The following is a 15,689-nucleotide window of genomic DNA, read 5'->3' as shown; positions in this document are numbered from 1 at the left end:
TAGCAGTTAAACTCTTAGTGCAAACATTTATCATATTTTGAATATTTCATTTTACATGACCAATCTGACTTTTGGAAGCCTTTTTCTGACAGTAATAAAAGAAAACTTGAATTTAGAAAAATGAAATCGGTAAGTCATAATCATGCTCTTTGATTTTTACACTGTTATTGATAGATTTAAGGGTACTTTATTGGAATCGTACAATTGATAAGAAGTGTAAATGAAGTAAAAAAGATAGAATCCTAAAATACGTCGTTAAGTTTTGAGTGTATCTCAAGTATGATAGCTATTAATTTTCTTATGAAATTTCCTGAAAGACTTTGACCGGATGTGTGTGTTGTTATTGTTGGTACATTCACATTGCTGCTGTTCGCTCTGTTCTGTGATCATGGCTGCACTGGACCACACCAGCCATGTTTGCTAATTTAAAACCCAAAGGTTAGGGAATAGTTGTTTATTATTTACCCGTGTGCCATCCTCTCCCACATATCTGCTTAGACGAAGGTTTAGAAGTGTCTGCGCCTTCGAAATCCCAGGACTGAAAGGTTGGACAGCTTTATCTGAAAATATCAGCGAAACTTTTGATGGTGGCGGTGTGGGCAGATGATGCTCTGTAAAATTTGTCTGTGCGTGCAGCGTAAACAATGTAACTTCATCTGGCTGCTAGCTGACGTTAGCCCGTGAACAAAAGGGGAGCACGCCTCCATCTGTGACCAAGTGAGTCTGAATGAGTTAACATTAGCTGCTATCAACACACCGGTGGATTTTTATTTTTATCCGCGGCGCTCTCTGCTCATGATGGGCACCATGGACTCTCTCCAGCGTGGCTGCAGTACCTGCTACCTGGCTATGAGCTAACCGTACATACTCCGGGTAACGTTGAGGATGCTATCAGTTAGCCCATCTACCTAGCGTGCCCTAGCTAACTTCTATTGTGATGATTAAGCTAAATAACCTTGGATATTGAGCACTGGCTATTTTTTGGATTTCTTTTGTCAAACTTTAAGGTTCGTCCAACCTCTTGTTAAGTTAAACTTATTTCTAACGTTTACAGTATTGGTTGTTAGCACACCCGACTAGCATCGTTTGATGTCAAATGTTCATTTTAGTACGGGGCTAGCGCGACTTAGCTAGCGCGACGTCTGCTTTTGCAGTGGCCTTGTTGAATTAGGAAATTCATTGAGGGCTACTTTTGTGTTACAATGATATGAAACTGCTAAACGGCGACATGTTTAGTAACAGTCCCTCGGGCCTCGAAGTGGCTGTTAAATATTCTCGCTAATCCTCTCATTGTTTGTTGGAAAGGCCGCCGGGTCTTGAATACTGCCTGCCTGGGCCGAACATTTATCATGGTAGAAAGAGGAGGATGTGCTCCTGTTAGCAGCGCCTCATCAGCGGTAATGATGAGCTTCTATCGTAATATCCCGATTGTCCATTACGTTTCGCAAAGGCCTGGCATCTACTGCTGCCGGCTGCGACATTTTGACGGTTGTTGTTGGAAGGAAATGGTGCTGTTAGAAGATGCTGCTGCCAAAGTTATTTGGGAGCGACATTTTACGGATGATTTTCACGTTACGTAGTGTTCTTTTTCAACATTCTTCATTAAATAATGAATTAGTGAATCAGACGGTGATACATACCGAACACGGGAACTCACTCATTTAACTTGCATGCATTGTGCTGGAATTGGAGATTAAATGTTGATTTAAATTAGCGTGTGTTATTTCTGCTTTGCTTTTCAGATGGAGTCAAATAATCATTTCAACTATGGCACCCACTCCTCAGCTAACTCAGGACTGAAACGCTCCTCAGGGGATTCTCTTTACACTAACGGGTCCTCCATGAGTTTTCCTCAGCAGGGGAAGAGTGAGTATTTTAACAAAATACTACAGTTGATCTCACAATGCAAGACTGTTCTTCCTGACTGTTTTTACATTCTTTATTTCACATTACACATTATACCAGCTTTAAAGGCAAAATGTTAGACTCGTTCCAACTGTAACTTTTCATCTTTACCAATGCTCTTGTACTTCACAGATATGAACGGCGAAATGAATGTGAATGGCGTCACTACTGTACTTGGGTCTGGCGTGCCTGGTTCCAACCCGCCAACTGCTCCCTACCCACACATGAGCAACCACCACCAAGGCAGCATGGGCTATGACTACTTGTGGGGAGGGCACCCTCAGTACGGTCCAGCCATGGGCTCCTCTCCTGGGCACGGGATGCACCAGAAGCAGCCTGCACCTGGGATGGTGCAGCCTCAGTCACAGCACCACTTCCAGGGACATGGACAGTACCAACTGAATGGGGCTATTGAAAGCTCCCACCAACCCTCTGTGGCAGGCCCACCAAATATGCCTCTAACTGGGGGTCAGTACTGGAACAGGAGTAACCCTGGCCCACAGCAGATGGGTTACAATTCCCACAGTATGTATGGGAGTTACCAGAGTCAGGGGCATCCTGGAATTACACCGTCACAGCATCACCAGCAGCAGTCCTTACAACCCTCACCGCATCCACCGTCACAGCAGCACCTCCACTCCCATCGTCATTCCCACCAACACCACCAGCAGCACCAGCAACCACAGCATTATGGTATGATGCCTAACGGGATGCCATACTACCAGCATCAACCCCAGCACCCGTCCCTGCCATCTCCCCAGCAGCAGCCGCCGCAGCAGACTCAGCCCCAAAGTCAGGTTCAGATGATTCCCCCTGCTGCCCAGAACTTCACTCCTCCACGTGGCAGCCCACAGCACCACGGGTTAGGAAGGGGGGGTTCTGGCAGCCCGCTCCCAGTTGGGATGTCCTCAGCATCAGTGATGCCGCCATCAGCAGTGCAAGAGAGTGGATCACCCAAGGGGCACAGCAGGGATCGAAGCCCTCATAGCAGTAATGTTGGAGTATCTTCTGTCATTCAAGGTGAATATTTAACTGTTTTAGAAATGTTTTTGCAACTTTCTGACTCATCAATTCCATCACCTCTATTATGGTTATATAACAATTATGCTCTGGACTGATAAGTTTCATTTTAGATTTTATATCCTCATATTTAAAACAGCTCTCTTCTCTCATTTTACATTTCCCTCTTTGATGCCACCAGTTGAACTAAGCTCCTATAATCATTTGGTCTCTTCCTCCTGACCAACAGCTGCTGATGATGTTTGGTTTCCTGGTTGTCTGACACGTCTATGACTAATGTTTTACCTAGTTTTTTTATGTTTTATTTTTAGCTTTTTTCCCCATATTTCATAAGTGTCTTGAATGTTAAAATGGCCAAAAAATTCCTTCTGATTTTCAAGATTTTCTTTTTAAACAAACTCTTCAACTCTCTTCATTTATTTACCTTATCAATTTTTGTCATTGTTTTAGTTCGTATTAGTTTCTATTAGGTCTCACATGACTGGAAATTCTGTTGACAATTTAACTTTTCTGCAGCAGGCAAAATGTTAAAAATGATTCACAGAATGCTTGAAGAATGTAATAGTTGCATTATTGCATGAATAATCATAAAACAGCCTTCTATTGACTTGAAAATGAAAACTGTCTTGCTGCTAGTTAAGTGATGACACTGTGCTCAGACTCAACCACCAGGTGGCAGTGTTTGATTGTAAAACTGTAGGTGCAATAAGTCTATGAGGTGTTCTGACAAGAATAGCATATACTTGCAACAAATCTTTAACTGTCACTTTTTCATTTGCTATAGTTGTTTGAAAATGTGACGGACTGGTTCTTCAGGAGTATCTTTAATCTCTTATCTTTATTCGTGTTTCTTTTTTTCTGTTGTTTACTTTGTTTTCTTCTCTCAGGCCATTCAAGAGAAGCTGTCAAAGAGATGGACACAAGTTTTAATGGCACAGAGAGAGCATCCGTTTCCCAAAGGCTGCCCAAACTTGACAGTTACCCAGCCAACCTCATGGGACCTAAAAATGATTATCGTCAGCCTCTTGAACAACCAGCAGCTCCACAGCGGTCAGAAATGTCTCCTGTCGTAGAGTCAGCCATGAAAACCCCTCCTCAGTCTGTGTCCTCTCAGCTCTCTACACCTCCTGCAACAGTGTCATCATCTACAACCAAGGTTTCGACACCTCCTCGGGTCTCTGCTGTTCCTGCCGTCTCAGAATCCCCCACATCTGCGCCTCGGAACCCGACAACACCGTTACCTGCTCGAGCACAGATCTCAACACCTCCTCTAATGATGCTGGGTCCTAAGCTTCCCACTTCTGCTGCAGCCGATACGTCTCCTGCTGGATCCCATCATCTGTCGGCGGGGCCCTCTTCCTCCTCCCTGGCTGCATCACCTCCAAAGTTGACTGCAATTCCGGCTGTAGCTGATGTGTCTAAACCTGCATCAGTTTCCTCTGAGTCTGATGCTTATCAGAACAAGTCTTCACTGCCTCCTACAGCTTCTGGTCCCCCTAAACCTGCCTCCCCTCCTGCCCTTGTGCCCACATCTTCTTACTCGATGTCTGCACCAATCTCCTCTCTTCAAAGGATGGTTCAAGGGTCCAAGCCACCTCTTCTGACACCATGCTTCACAGACAAATACGGAGGTCAACATGAGAAACCAGGACCCCCCAAACTGTTGTCAACTTCCTTAATACGTGAAAAATCTTTAGTGCCGGGACCTCCAACCTCAGTACCACCTGTTTTGTCATCATCTGTCTCTCCCATGTCTGTGTCAAAACCTTTCCCAGCAAGCAGTAAGCATCCAGCAGCCACATCTCAGCATCAGACAGACACTCCTCTACCTGCTAACTCTGATCTTCCCGCTGCCTCAGCAGCATCACAACCACCTGCAACCGTGAACCTCCCCTCAACCCAGGAAAGTCCCACAATCCGACCTCTGTCCACCCTACCTCTTCTAACCACTCAAGCCTCCAGGACTGCACCCATTTCTGGCCCTCCCGCCTTGGTGTCTGTGCTTTCTGCGACAGGTATGCCTTCTGGAGCTGCCAGAAGTTCTGGCACTGAGGTGCCTCCTCCTGACACGACTGCTCCTCATCTTCTTGCGTCTCCCAAGCCAGAGCACCGTGGTCACAGTGATGATGCAAAAGCAGTGAAAAGAAATGGAAAACCAGAGGAACACCAACTTGATCCTGGAAAAATGGGAATGACACAGAAAGTGGAATCTGCGGAAACTACAAAGTCTGAGATCCTCACACCCAAATCCCCCCCAGATCTAGGCAAACCCTCCCAGACCCCTGTCTTTACTCCTGTTCAAAAGTCCCAGAGTGAAAAGATGGAACCTGAACAGCACCATGTGAAAAATGTGGTCCCCTATGAGACTGAAGAGGAGCAAACTCCACTCAGAAAGTCCTTACATCCTCACATCACAAGAGCAGAATCAACTGAGGAGGAAAGTTTTGAACACACCTCCCAGTGCGAGGACTCCTCCAGAATCCACACGTTGGAAGAGTCCTCTCATGAAGAAGATGATAGCTTGTGCATGGATGACTCTGCTCACTTTGACAGCAGCAGCCAAAAGGACACATCTCAGTTAGACAACACTTCCTATGCAGAAGAGGAGCCCTCTACTGCATTTAATACCACTAGAGACAGCAACTCATCTGCGGATGACTCCAGAGATGACACGCTGGAGTCTACCAGGGAAGAAGAAACATCTGAGGCAGAAGAAACAAAGGACAGCTCCCAAATCCAAGAGGACTCCATGCTGGAGTCTTCCTTCAACAACAGCTCTCAGATTGAAGAGGCGTCTGTGGACTGTGACGATGTGTCCAACTTGTCCCCGTTTGTGTCCCCTCAGCCAGGTACATTCATTCATATATTGATCTTAGAAAGCAGAAAATCCAGAAAAATTCTACTACTGTTTTGTTTGCAGGCTAAAGATATTTTCAAAAACATTTTACCCAACTTCTGCAGTGCTTTTGTTCTAAGCTTGTATTTCTGAATTTTGCAATAAAAAATAATGTTTTTCTTCATCTTAGGTTCACAAGCAGAGAGGGAATCCAGAGGACATGATACACCTGACTCAGTTGGACGAATCAGCAAAGAGACCACACTTAACGAGCCAGTGACTCCCCAGAGTTTTAAGATGAGGGATGAGAACTTCATCGCCTTCAGTACTCCAGCAGAGGGCCCTGCTGTACATCCGCTCCAGCCAGTGACTGATCCGACTGTGTCAGCTGAGGAAGGACAGCTGAAAATACCAGGGAAGCAACGCAAACCTCGAACTCCGAAGGCAGTATTGATTAAAAGCCCAGGTATGTATTGAATCAGTTCAACAAAATGTGAGATAATTTAAACACACCACTTTTTTAAAAATTCTGATACAGCATCAATGTCCGTTTCTCCTTTTATTCTGATCTTCAGAAGGGGCTCAGAGGAAGCCACGGGGTCGAAAACCTAAAGTGGAGAAGGTGGAGACTAACGAGGAAGAGGTAGTTAAAGAGCCGGGAGTCAGGGGCAGAAAGAGAAAGAAGTCCCTCAAAGTGGTCGTATGTGGAGGCGCAGGGCCATCCACTGAAGAGATCGATACTATCACAGCCACAATCGAAGCCGTTCTGGCAAACGCTTCGTCTCTCAGCACCGCAGTGGAGAAACCCAAGAAGGTGAGAAGGGTCAAGAAACAAGAGCAGGAAGGAAACCTTGGGAAATCATCCAAACAAGATGAAGAAAAAGCAGCTGATGATGCTGATGAGAATGATGACGACAGCTCCACTGCAGGTAAGGGAGCGGAGAAGAGGTTTTCATGTCATAATTTTGTGACACTTAGTTGTGGCGTATTAGAGTTTGACATTTCTGATGCTGATTTTGCCTGTGTGTTTGGTTTAACAGGTGAAGCCAAAGGACGGAGAGTTGCTACAGAGGAGCAGGTCCAGTTCCCTCTGCGACACGGGTAAAGTTTCAACTCAATTTTTCTATCATTTGTTAAAAAAAATAAGTTACTTGATACCTTTCATTGTGACTGTACATGTAATGGAAAATGAACTCATCACTGTGTAGCTGGAAGAGGGAGATCCGTGTGAAGAAAATGGAGAACCGCATGAGGGGTGAAACCTGGTATTACACACCTTGTGGACGGAGGATGAAGCAGTTCCCAGAAATAATCAAAGTAAGTTTTCTCAGCTTCTTGTTTTCAGAAACTGCTGTCTTTTAGGGAAATAACAGCAGATGATGTGGTTATGATGTCGAAGCACTGACTGTGGGCTTCTTCCACACGTATCTGCTCCCCTGATCTCCTCACACAGTACTTGAAGAGGCACACAGACAGCGTGGTCAACAGAGAACATTTCAGCTTCAGCCCACGCATGCCTGTTGGAGACTTTTATGAAGAAAGAGAAACGACTGAGGTTTGTACAGTTTTCTCTCAAGCAACCAGCACTGCACAGTTTGACTTGTGATTGAAAAACAAGCTTAGAAATGTGAGGTTACTTAAGTGACCAATCATCATCTTTTATGTAACAGGGTATGAAGTGGTTCCTCTTGGCTAACGAGGAGGTCCCCTCTATGATCATGGCCATCACTGGCCGGAGAGGTCGACCTCCAAACCCTGACAAGGAGAAACCTCGCAGGGTTCGTGGACTGAAGGGAGGGCCAGCTCGCCGTCCGGGTCGACCCCCCAAACCCAAGATGATTGACTTCCTCAGCAAAGTTGACGCTAAGCTTTTGAAGCGACTTGAAGCCAAGGGTGAGTGGATGTAGAAGCATGAGGTTAAGTCTTTAGAGATGGGCCTGGAAGCCAAACCTTGTATCTGATGAGTTTTATTCCGTTACAGAAGCTCTCACTGAAGAGGAAAAGGAGAAACTTGCAAAAATCAAAAAGAAAATGAAGAGAAAGGTTTGTGTGACATATGTTGAATTAATGTTCATGTTTCCATTTCTTTGACATTTTATTCTGAATTTATTTTTGCATTTTCTTGTAAAGGCAAGAATGAAGAGACGGGAGGATGCAAAGATTAAGAAGATGAAACAAGAGAAAAGGAGAGTTAAGGTAGAAAAACAACACAAAATGATTTATGAGCATTTCCTCTTTCATCACCACTGATTCCTGACTTCACTTCTTTCCACTTTTTTAAATCAGCTCGAGCAAAATGCCAAGGACCTCGAGCTGAAGGCTGAACCAACTGACCCATCTGCCCCACAGGTCACACAGCCAGCACCCGGGCAGCCTGCAGCAGAGCCCAAACGGCCAGGCCGCCGGAGGTCAGTCAAAGTCGAGGCTCCTCCACCTGTGCAGCAAACCGATGAGGAGAGGATTGCACAGGGTAAGAGAGTGCTGGGTGCTCGCAGTAAGGCCAAAGCGCTGGCTAAAGCTCAGGCAGAAGCTGAGGCTGCAGCGCAGGCTGCACAGGCAGCTAAGAGGGCGGCAGAGAGGAGAGCGCAGGCCCAGAGACGTCTGGAGGAGAGGAAGAGGCAACAGGTGATTGCAGAGGAGCTGAAGAAGCCCACGGAGGACATGTGTCTCACAGACCACAAGGTGAGTTTCGAAGTGAAAACCAGCACTCTGGTTCTGGAAGAGTCTTGCCCAGGTTTTAATGACTTTTAAAATTTGTCTCTTCAGCCTCTTCCAGAGCTGTCCCGCATCCCCGGTGTGGTTCTATCTGGCACATCTTTCGCTCACTGCCTGGCTGTGGTTGAGTTCCTTCATGGATATGGAAAAATAATTGGTATCAATGTACCAAACGACATTCCCAGCCTGGCTACGCTGCAGGAGGGGCTCTTAGGTCTGGGTGACAGCCAGGGAGAGGTCCAGGACCTGCTGATAAAACTGATGGTGGCGGCACTCCACGATCCAGGCCTGCCATCATTTTATCAGGTGAGTGGTGCAGTTTCAATATTTGTTCCATTGATGAGATTCTGGCAAAGATAAATTTTGAAGGCTGAATTTTTCCTTTTTCTCTCCACCCTCAGTCTGTGAAGATCCTCGGTGACAAGCTGGTGGAGCTGGAGCTGACTCGCAGCACTGTCTCAGAAGTGCTGCGCATCTTTTTGGACGCTCATGGTTATGACACCGAAGTCTGCAACACGCTAAGGACCAAAACGTTTCATGCCCTTCCTCCAGACACCAAGGCTGCCATCCTTGGTTTCCTGGTGGATGAGCTGAACAGTAGCAACATTGTAACAAGGTAAGAAAAATAGCTAATCTACATGTTATTCCACACTGCACCTCTTGTTCTTTACTTAAATGTAAATCTTAATTTTCAGTGACATTGACAACACGTTGGAAAACATGTCAACTTACCGGAAGAACAAGTGGATCATTGAGGGGAAATTGCGCAAGTAAGTAAGATGATAGTTGAGCATCTTTAGCTGAGATATCAGCTATTCAACATGCTGATCCTGTTTGTTTGACCTCTTTCAGACTGAAAGCGGCACTAGCACGTCGCACAGGCCGCTCAGAAGAAGAACTGTGTTTTGAAGAGAGGAGGCGCAGTGCCAGAGTGGCCGAGGAGGAGAACCTTAGTCTGGAAGAGAGTGGCCTCATCCTTGAGCGAGGCAACCGCCGTGCACGCAAGGAAGAGCCTAAACTCAGCGATGTAAGTTTCTGCTCATTGTTTTAATTGAACTTTAAGAAGCTTATGTTTTCTACATGAAATTTCTTTTTTTTTCCAGAGTGAGAGCCCAACCAATGCCAGCATTCCAGAGCTTGAAAGGCAGATAGATAAGCTAACTAAGGTGAGTCTCCTGAACACTTATTAAAATGTTTTACGCATTTCTGTTTCTCATTTTCTGAATTTCTTTTGTCCACAGCGACAAGCATTTTTCCGTAAAAAGCTGCTACAGTCGTCTCATTCCATGCGGGCCGTGCTGCTGGGCCAGGACAGGTACCGACGTAGATACTTGGCTCTACCTCACCTTGGAGGAGTTCTTGTCGAGGGGCCAGAGGAACTGCTGAGTGAGTCTGAGGATGAAAGAAATTCAATTCCTTTCAGGCCCTTCACTTCTTTGGTTTCATCTAACCTCTTAAATTCTATTACGCAGCTTCCGGAGATGTCCTTGTAGCCGAGGTTCCCGTCACCTTCCTCAAAAAGGAGCCCAAAGTTGAAGAAACCGCCTTGCCTACCACTCCCCCTCCATCTCTACCTTCCTCCCCTACCTCTGCTGCCCAGGTCCAGACCTTCTCTCCAGATGAGGAGGACCCCCTCCCTGGCACTGCCTCCCTCATGAGCCAGCCACGAGGACGAGGTCGCCCCAGGAAGATCAAACCAGAAGTAGAGCTTCACCTCCGCACAGCAAAAATTCGTCGCAGGCGTCGAAGTAGTGCACGATCTGGAGGTGACGAAAGGCCGGGCTCTCCGAACAGCAGCACACACGACCTCACCCAGGCTGCCTTCCAGAGCTGGCTCAGCCAATCACAGGAAGCAATGGCTAATTCAGCAGCAGGGGACGCCCCGGAGGGAAACCGACCAGAAGAGAGTGTGAAGGAGATGGCAGAGAAACAGGGACAGTGGTTCAACCTGCTTCCTAAACAACCGTGTGATGAAAACTCTCTGACTGAACCGCAGATACAGAACTCATCCAGCCCACCCACATCGCCCCCAAAACTCCTCCCACAGACCTCAAGTGCTCTACCTGCACTCGCTACACCTCTTGTTCAGGTTTGTCTCCATAATCTGAACACTGAATATGATTAAACATGCTGTTTGTGATAATATTTACACCTTCACCTTTTCCTCCATCCCTCAGTCTGACCTGCTCATGCCCGGCCTGACCCCTGCTGACCCCATGACGCCAGCAACGCCACAGGACACTACCGGTACACCCCTCACCCCTCCCATTCCTGTTTGTGCCCAACCTCCACCTCCACCTCCTGAGCTACTACCAGCACCCATTCCTCCCTCCAAGCCTGCTCCAGCCACTCCAACGAGGCCAGGTCGCAGGCGCAGAAGAGGCAGCAGAGGAAGCAGCCCTGCTCGCAGAGGGCTGAGAGGAGCTGCAGCGAAACGTCGCGGTCGACCTCCAAACGCTGTGTTCCAGGAGCTGGAGCAGCAGTACTTCACACAGCTGGTGGTCAAACCCATTCCAGCTTGTAAGTGATGCCCCTGAAGCAAATAGCGCATGTAGAGTCGGTGCCTTTTTTTGATTCTAACATCTGTTTCTCTGCTTCAGCCATGGTGCGGGGCTGGTGGTGGATCAAAGATCCAGAGGAACTTTACTCCACCTTACAGGCCCTCCACCCCAGGGGCATCAGGGAGAGGGTGCTCCACAAGCATCTGGCCAAACACATGGAGAGTTTGGCTGAGATGTGCACCAAGACTATTAATGGTGAAGGCTTAACTATTAACCATACACCATATTTTAATTATATTTTCTCCCCCAATGTTTACACTCTGCTTCTCTAACAACCGTCTTTTTGTGTTTCCTGTTAGACCCCATGTTTGACTTGAAGGTTGAGGAGAAAGATGTGCTGATAGAAGCACTTCAGCAGCCCTGGCAAGTGCAGGAGAAGGCAATGGAGACTGACATCAGTGCCCTGCAGTGGGTGGAGGACCTGGAGCAGCGGGTCATTTCTGCTGACTTACATCTCAAGGTGAGAAATTGCCTCATTTCTTTAAAAAAGCAGGAAAGGATGGACTGAAAGAAAGGAACAGCAAGAAATGTGATTCTTTTTTCCTTAAAACAAAAGCCAGAGAAATGCTACATGTCTTTGTGAAACAAATTTGGGGTGCACTCTCTGGTCTACGGCAACATTAAGTGATGTAGTTGTCAACGTCTGCATCTGCTTTCTGTAATTTGTCCAGGCACTGCCTCAGGGTGCAGTAAATGAAGCTGAACCTAATGGAGAGACACCAATGGCTGAATTTCAGGTAAAATTCAGAGAATTTCAGTGAATTGAGTCTCCAGTTTTGTAATAAAAGTGAAGTTTTCCAACTTTTTCTCCCCTTTCTCTGATGCTGATCTTCTTCTCTCTGCTCATTTTTTTTAAGCCTTACACACTCCCGGATCCAGACTCCACACGTGACGACCTCCAGTACTACGAACACGATGCTGACCCTAGCGACGACTGGATTGTGCGGACCAAGAAGGAGTGGTCGGGTCTGCCGCGCATCGCCACGCACCCGGTCGACTTGGCTGTTCTGCGGTTGGCCAACCTGGAGCGAAACATAGAGAGACGCTACCTGAAGGAGCCACTGTGGAACCCAGCCGAGGTGATGAAATTGGCTCCCCTCACTCCAACACCAGGAGAGGAGTTGACCATGGATGTCATCAGGTGAGGATGATGGACTTTCTTAAGAGTTTTGTGTTAAAGTTTCATTTGGCAGATGCATTTTTTTCCAAAGCAATGTGCTCTTCTAGTAAATCTGGGGGTGTTAAGATTACTTACCTTAATTTCTTAAAATACTCATCTTTGGACACTAGTTATAGAGAGGGGAGTCTTGGAGGTTTAATTCAGACCTACAGCTCTGTCACTGTCTGTCTTGTTGTGTCCAACAAAAGGAAAACAAAAATTAAAGTTAAAGTGTGCATTTACGTTTTTTTCAGTCTGGAAAGTGAGATCACGTCTCGACTACGCACGTGGCGACAGGCTCTAGATCGCTGTCGCAGCGCTCCACAGCTCTGCCTGTGTTTACTTCAGCTGGAGAAGGCCATTGCCTGGGAGAGATCTGTGACTAAAGTGGTGAGAAACTTTGTCCCTTGTCTTAATGTTTTTTTTTTCAGTAGACTGCACAAAGTTACCCCAAAAAAATCAATACAGTTTAAAAAAATTTGACACAACTTTGACCATCAATTCCTCTTATCTTTGTAGACCTGTCAGGTTTGCCGGAAAGGGGACAATGATGATTGCCTGTTGCTGTGTGACAGCTGTGATAGAGGCTGTCACATGTACTGCCTGAGGCCCAAAATGACCCAGATACCAGAGGGAGACTGGTTCTGTCCCACCTGTGTTGCGGTGGTAAGCACCCTGCGATTCTTCACGATAGACAACTTAAAAAAAGAAATAAATCATTGCAGTTAACTTCAAATAAACGTGTAGCCCTTGTTTTCGAGCAGTGTGTACTTTTATATTTGTCTCATCACCCCATTATTTTCTCTCTCTCACAGGATGAAAGTAACTCCCCACGCTCATCCAAAAAGAGGACCAGGGTGAAAAAGAGAAGATATGAAGACGACAGCTCTGAAGATGAGACGACGACTACTACGACCACGACAACTCGTCGTAGTGCTGGCATGTCAACGCGGTACAAAGAGACACCAGCACCCTCCTCATCTTCTCGCTTCTCTGGAGAGGGAGGCGGCTCTAAGCGTCGCCGCATGACAACACGCAACCAGCCTGACCTCACCTTCTGCGAGTGAGTCATGCCTCCATCCCTGTGGAGTTGTTCACATGCAGAGATCTCCTTCTACTTTCCATATCAGAGTTTACAGAACCCTTGTGGACAGATTTGTTGTCGCAGATGGTTTTCTTTAATGGTGGTGTTTTTCCAGGATCATTTTAATGGAGATGGAGGCTCACGCCGATGCCTGGCCGTTTCTTGAACCTGTTAACCCCCGACTGGTGCCAGGCTACCGTCGCATCATCAAGAACCCCATGGATTTCCTCACCATGAGAGAGCGACTGCTGCAGGGCGGGTAAGAGCAGATCATTTCAGACATTGTCCTTAAGACTTCATTTATTCTATTTGATCTATTAAGATACAAAGTCGTAAAAGTTTTGCCAAGTTATATTGCCAACTTACTTTTATATGAAATTAAAGCATCTCTGATGTATTAGAAAACATTTCAGCCCATTCCTCAGTCAAACTGGGAGAAAAACAGGAGTGGTCCAAAAATTCTGGACATTTAAAACTTTTTTTTAGCTCTTCTCACTACAGCTGCTAAAACTTCTCGGTCTCCATGCATCCTTTTTTGAACTCCTCTCCTCTCTTCTTGTCTCAGGTACTGCAACTGTGAGGAGTTTGCTGCAGACGCTCAGCTCGTCTTCAACAACTGCGAGCTGTTCAACGAGGACACATCAGAGGTGGGGATGGCCGGACACGCCATGAGGCGTTTCTTTGAGAGCCGCTGGGCGGAGTTCTACTCAAATAAGGACAAATAGGAGCCTACAGCGTTTCTCCTCATGGTGGGGCTGTAAACTGTTGGTGCTTTCACCGTCCCAGTCACACTCTCTCCATTACTGCAAAGACTCTCTGGAGGTTCTTCCAGCTATGTGTATTCTCTTATGTATAGGTATATATGTATAGATTTTGGCTATTTGTCTGTTATTGTTCCCTCCATGGGCCTCATATTTTCCAGACTCACAGCTGAACTGGCTTGAACTCTTTGTAATCATTCCCCTTCACAGAGAGCGACAGCATGTCTCTCTTCACTCTCTCCTTCCTCCTCTCATGTCGTCTCATCTTCATTTTAACACTTCATCTCCTGTACGTGTTCTCCTGTCAACCCCTTTCACAAGCCCCATGTCGTAGCGAGGCCTTCGGTCAGGCCCCTCTGCAGGGTGATAACATGGTCTCAGGCCCCGAGTGTTTTGGCTCTCAGACTCACACTGAAGGTCAGGGACTGATCTCACTATCGCAGCCTCACTGCTGCACACTGGACCTGCTCAGCACCGCTCGACGACTAAATGGATCCAAACTCTTCTCAGAGCTTGAGCCATTTCGTACCTGTTCAATGGAAATGTAATGTACCGTGGTCTTATGCCTAGAAGTAACTTTTTTGCTCAATATATTTTTATTATATATTCTATATATAAATATATATACAGATTACAATAGCTGGGATTATTTAATAGCAATAGCTTGTAGTGAATGTGTACAGACTACCTTATAGAGATGTCTAGACCATTTATGAAACGGCCAGTTAACATAAAGGAATCTGTCTTTGGACTGTCACGAGTAGACGTTGTATAACCTCCACTTAAAGTCGTGCACGCACACTTCTCACAGACACTTACATTAATTCACACACACTTACACACACACCTTCCGTCTGCTGCTGTGTGAAAGACACTGGTTTCTCAAACTGGAGGACTTTTAGTCAGTCTGAGCTTAGAGGCTCATTTTCAGTGTCCCTCTTGTTGATAACGAATCGTGTAGTTCCACCTGGTCTGTTACAGGTGAAAGGAAGCAGTTTCCAAAAGCTTTTCTCTCCAAAATTTTGCTCTGATGCCAGACAAGATGGTGCAGCTTTTAATGAAAATGACACTTAAATTGTCTGTGGCTCATTTTAGCAGGAAAAAATCCAGAGGTGGCCATGTGCAAAGCTAAAATCCTCCCAATTTTAAAGACAAAGTAACTCTGATGAAGACATACCGGGCACATTCCTGTCAGGTTTTCTGTCCAACATTCCTTTTATGGATATTTTTTGTGCTTTTTGAGGGCCAATGTACAATGTTGCGCGGCATGGTTGGTGTGCTCTGAAGGCGACAGGATGACTCCACAGTCTGGGTTTTTATTTAAAACATGTTTCTTACACTGAACTCAGATCCGCTGATAGGAAACAAACTTTGATGTTCCTTGTTACACTTAAAGGGACAGACATTTTTTCAAAAAAGAAAAAAAAAGAAGACATGAAAACCAAACGTGGTGTTGAGTGAATTTTTAATAATGTACAGTTTTGGTGACTTTAAATTTGTTCCTTTATATTTTTAGGACCAATTCATCATTTTTAAGAGGAGGTATTACAAGACTCTGTTGTATTAAGGTGATGTAACACGTGTGCATCTGTAGAATGTACTGTGAGTTGAATAAAACCACATCTAGTAGAAAGTATTTCTCTCTGGT

The 15,689-nt window shown here is 46.0% G+C and overlaps 1 protein-coding gene across 7 annotated transcripts; it reads left to right on the top strand.

The window, feature by feature from the left end:
- The first annotated feature begins 350 nt into the window (after positions 1 to 350).
- baz2a (bromodomain adjacent to zinc finger domain, 2A) lies at positions 351 to 15,666 on the top strand. 7 transcript variants are annotated; one of them, XM_074680739.1, is made up of 30 exons: positions 351 to 438; positions 1,743 to 1,866; positions 2,038 to 2,925; positions 3,813 to 5,774; positions 5,952 to 6,227; positions 6,337 to 6,690; positions 6,802 to 6,862; positions 6,970 to 7,078; positions 7,215 to 7,316; positions 7,432 to 7,654; positions 7,743 to 7,804; positions 7,892 to 7,957; positions 8,048 to 8,443; positions 8,528 to 8,782; positions 8,878 to 9,092; positions 9,172 to 9,246; positions 9,329 to 9,503; positions 9,580 to 9,642; positions 9,718 to 9,862; positions 9,949 to 10,565; positions 10,654 to 10,996; positions 11,077 to 11,232; positions 11,337 to 11,497; positions 11,709 to 11,774; positions 11,895 to 12,178; positions 12,451 to 12,586; positions 12,716 to 12,862; positions 13,012 to 13,259; positions 13,396 to 13,539; positions 13,846 to 15,666. In XM_074680739.1, exons 2-30 carry the CDS (start codon positions 1,743 to 1,745, stop codon positions 14,003 to 14,005), a joined length of 8,013 nt encoding a protein of 2,670 aa, XP_074536840.1. In that variant the 5' UTR covers positions 351 to 438; the 3' UTR covers positions 14,006 to 15,666. The 7 variants fall into 7 exon arrangements, with proteins under 7 accessions (XP_074536840.1, XP_074536838.1, XP_074536839.1 ...); XM_074680737.1 differs by having other exon boundaries at positions 351 to 545; XM_074680738.1 differs by lacking the exon at positions 351 to 438 and adding an exon at positions 580 to 717.
- The last annotated feature ends 23 nt before the right edge of the window (positions 15,667 to 15,689 follow it).

The sequence above is a fragment of the Halichoeres trimaculatus genome, unplaced genomic scaffold (assembly GCF_033239565.1).
Source record: "Halichoeres trimaculatus isolate MK-OKI-2021-1 unplaced genomic scaffold, fHalTri1.1 fHalTri1_scaffold_11, whole genome shotgun sequence".
Taxonomy (NCBI): Eukaryota; Metazoa; Chordata; class Actinopteri; order Labriformes; family Labridae; genus Halichoeres; species Halichoeres trimaculatus.
The sequence above is the reverse complement of the archived record's forward strand: the minus strand, read 5'-3'. Positions and strand labels throughout refer to the sequence as shown.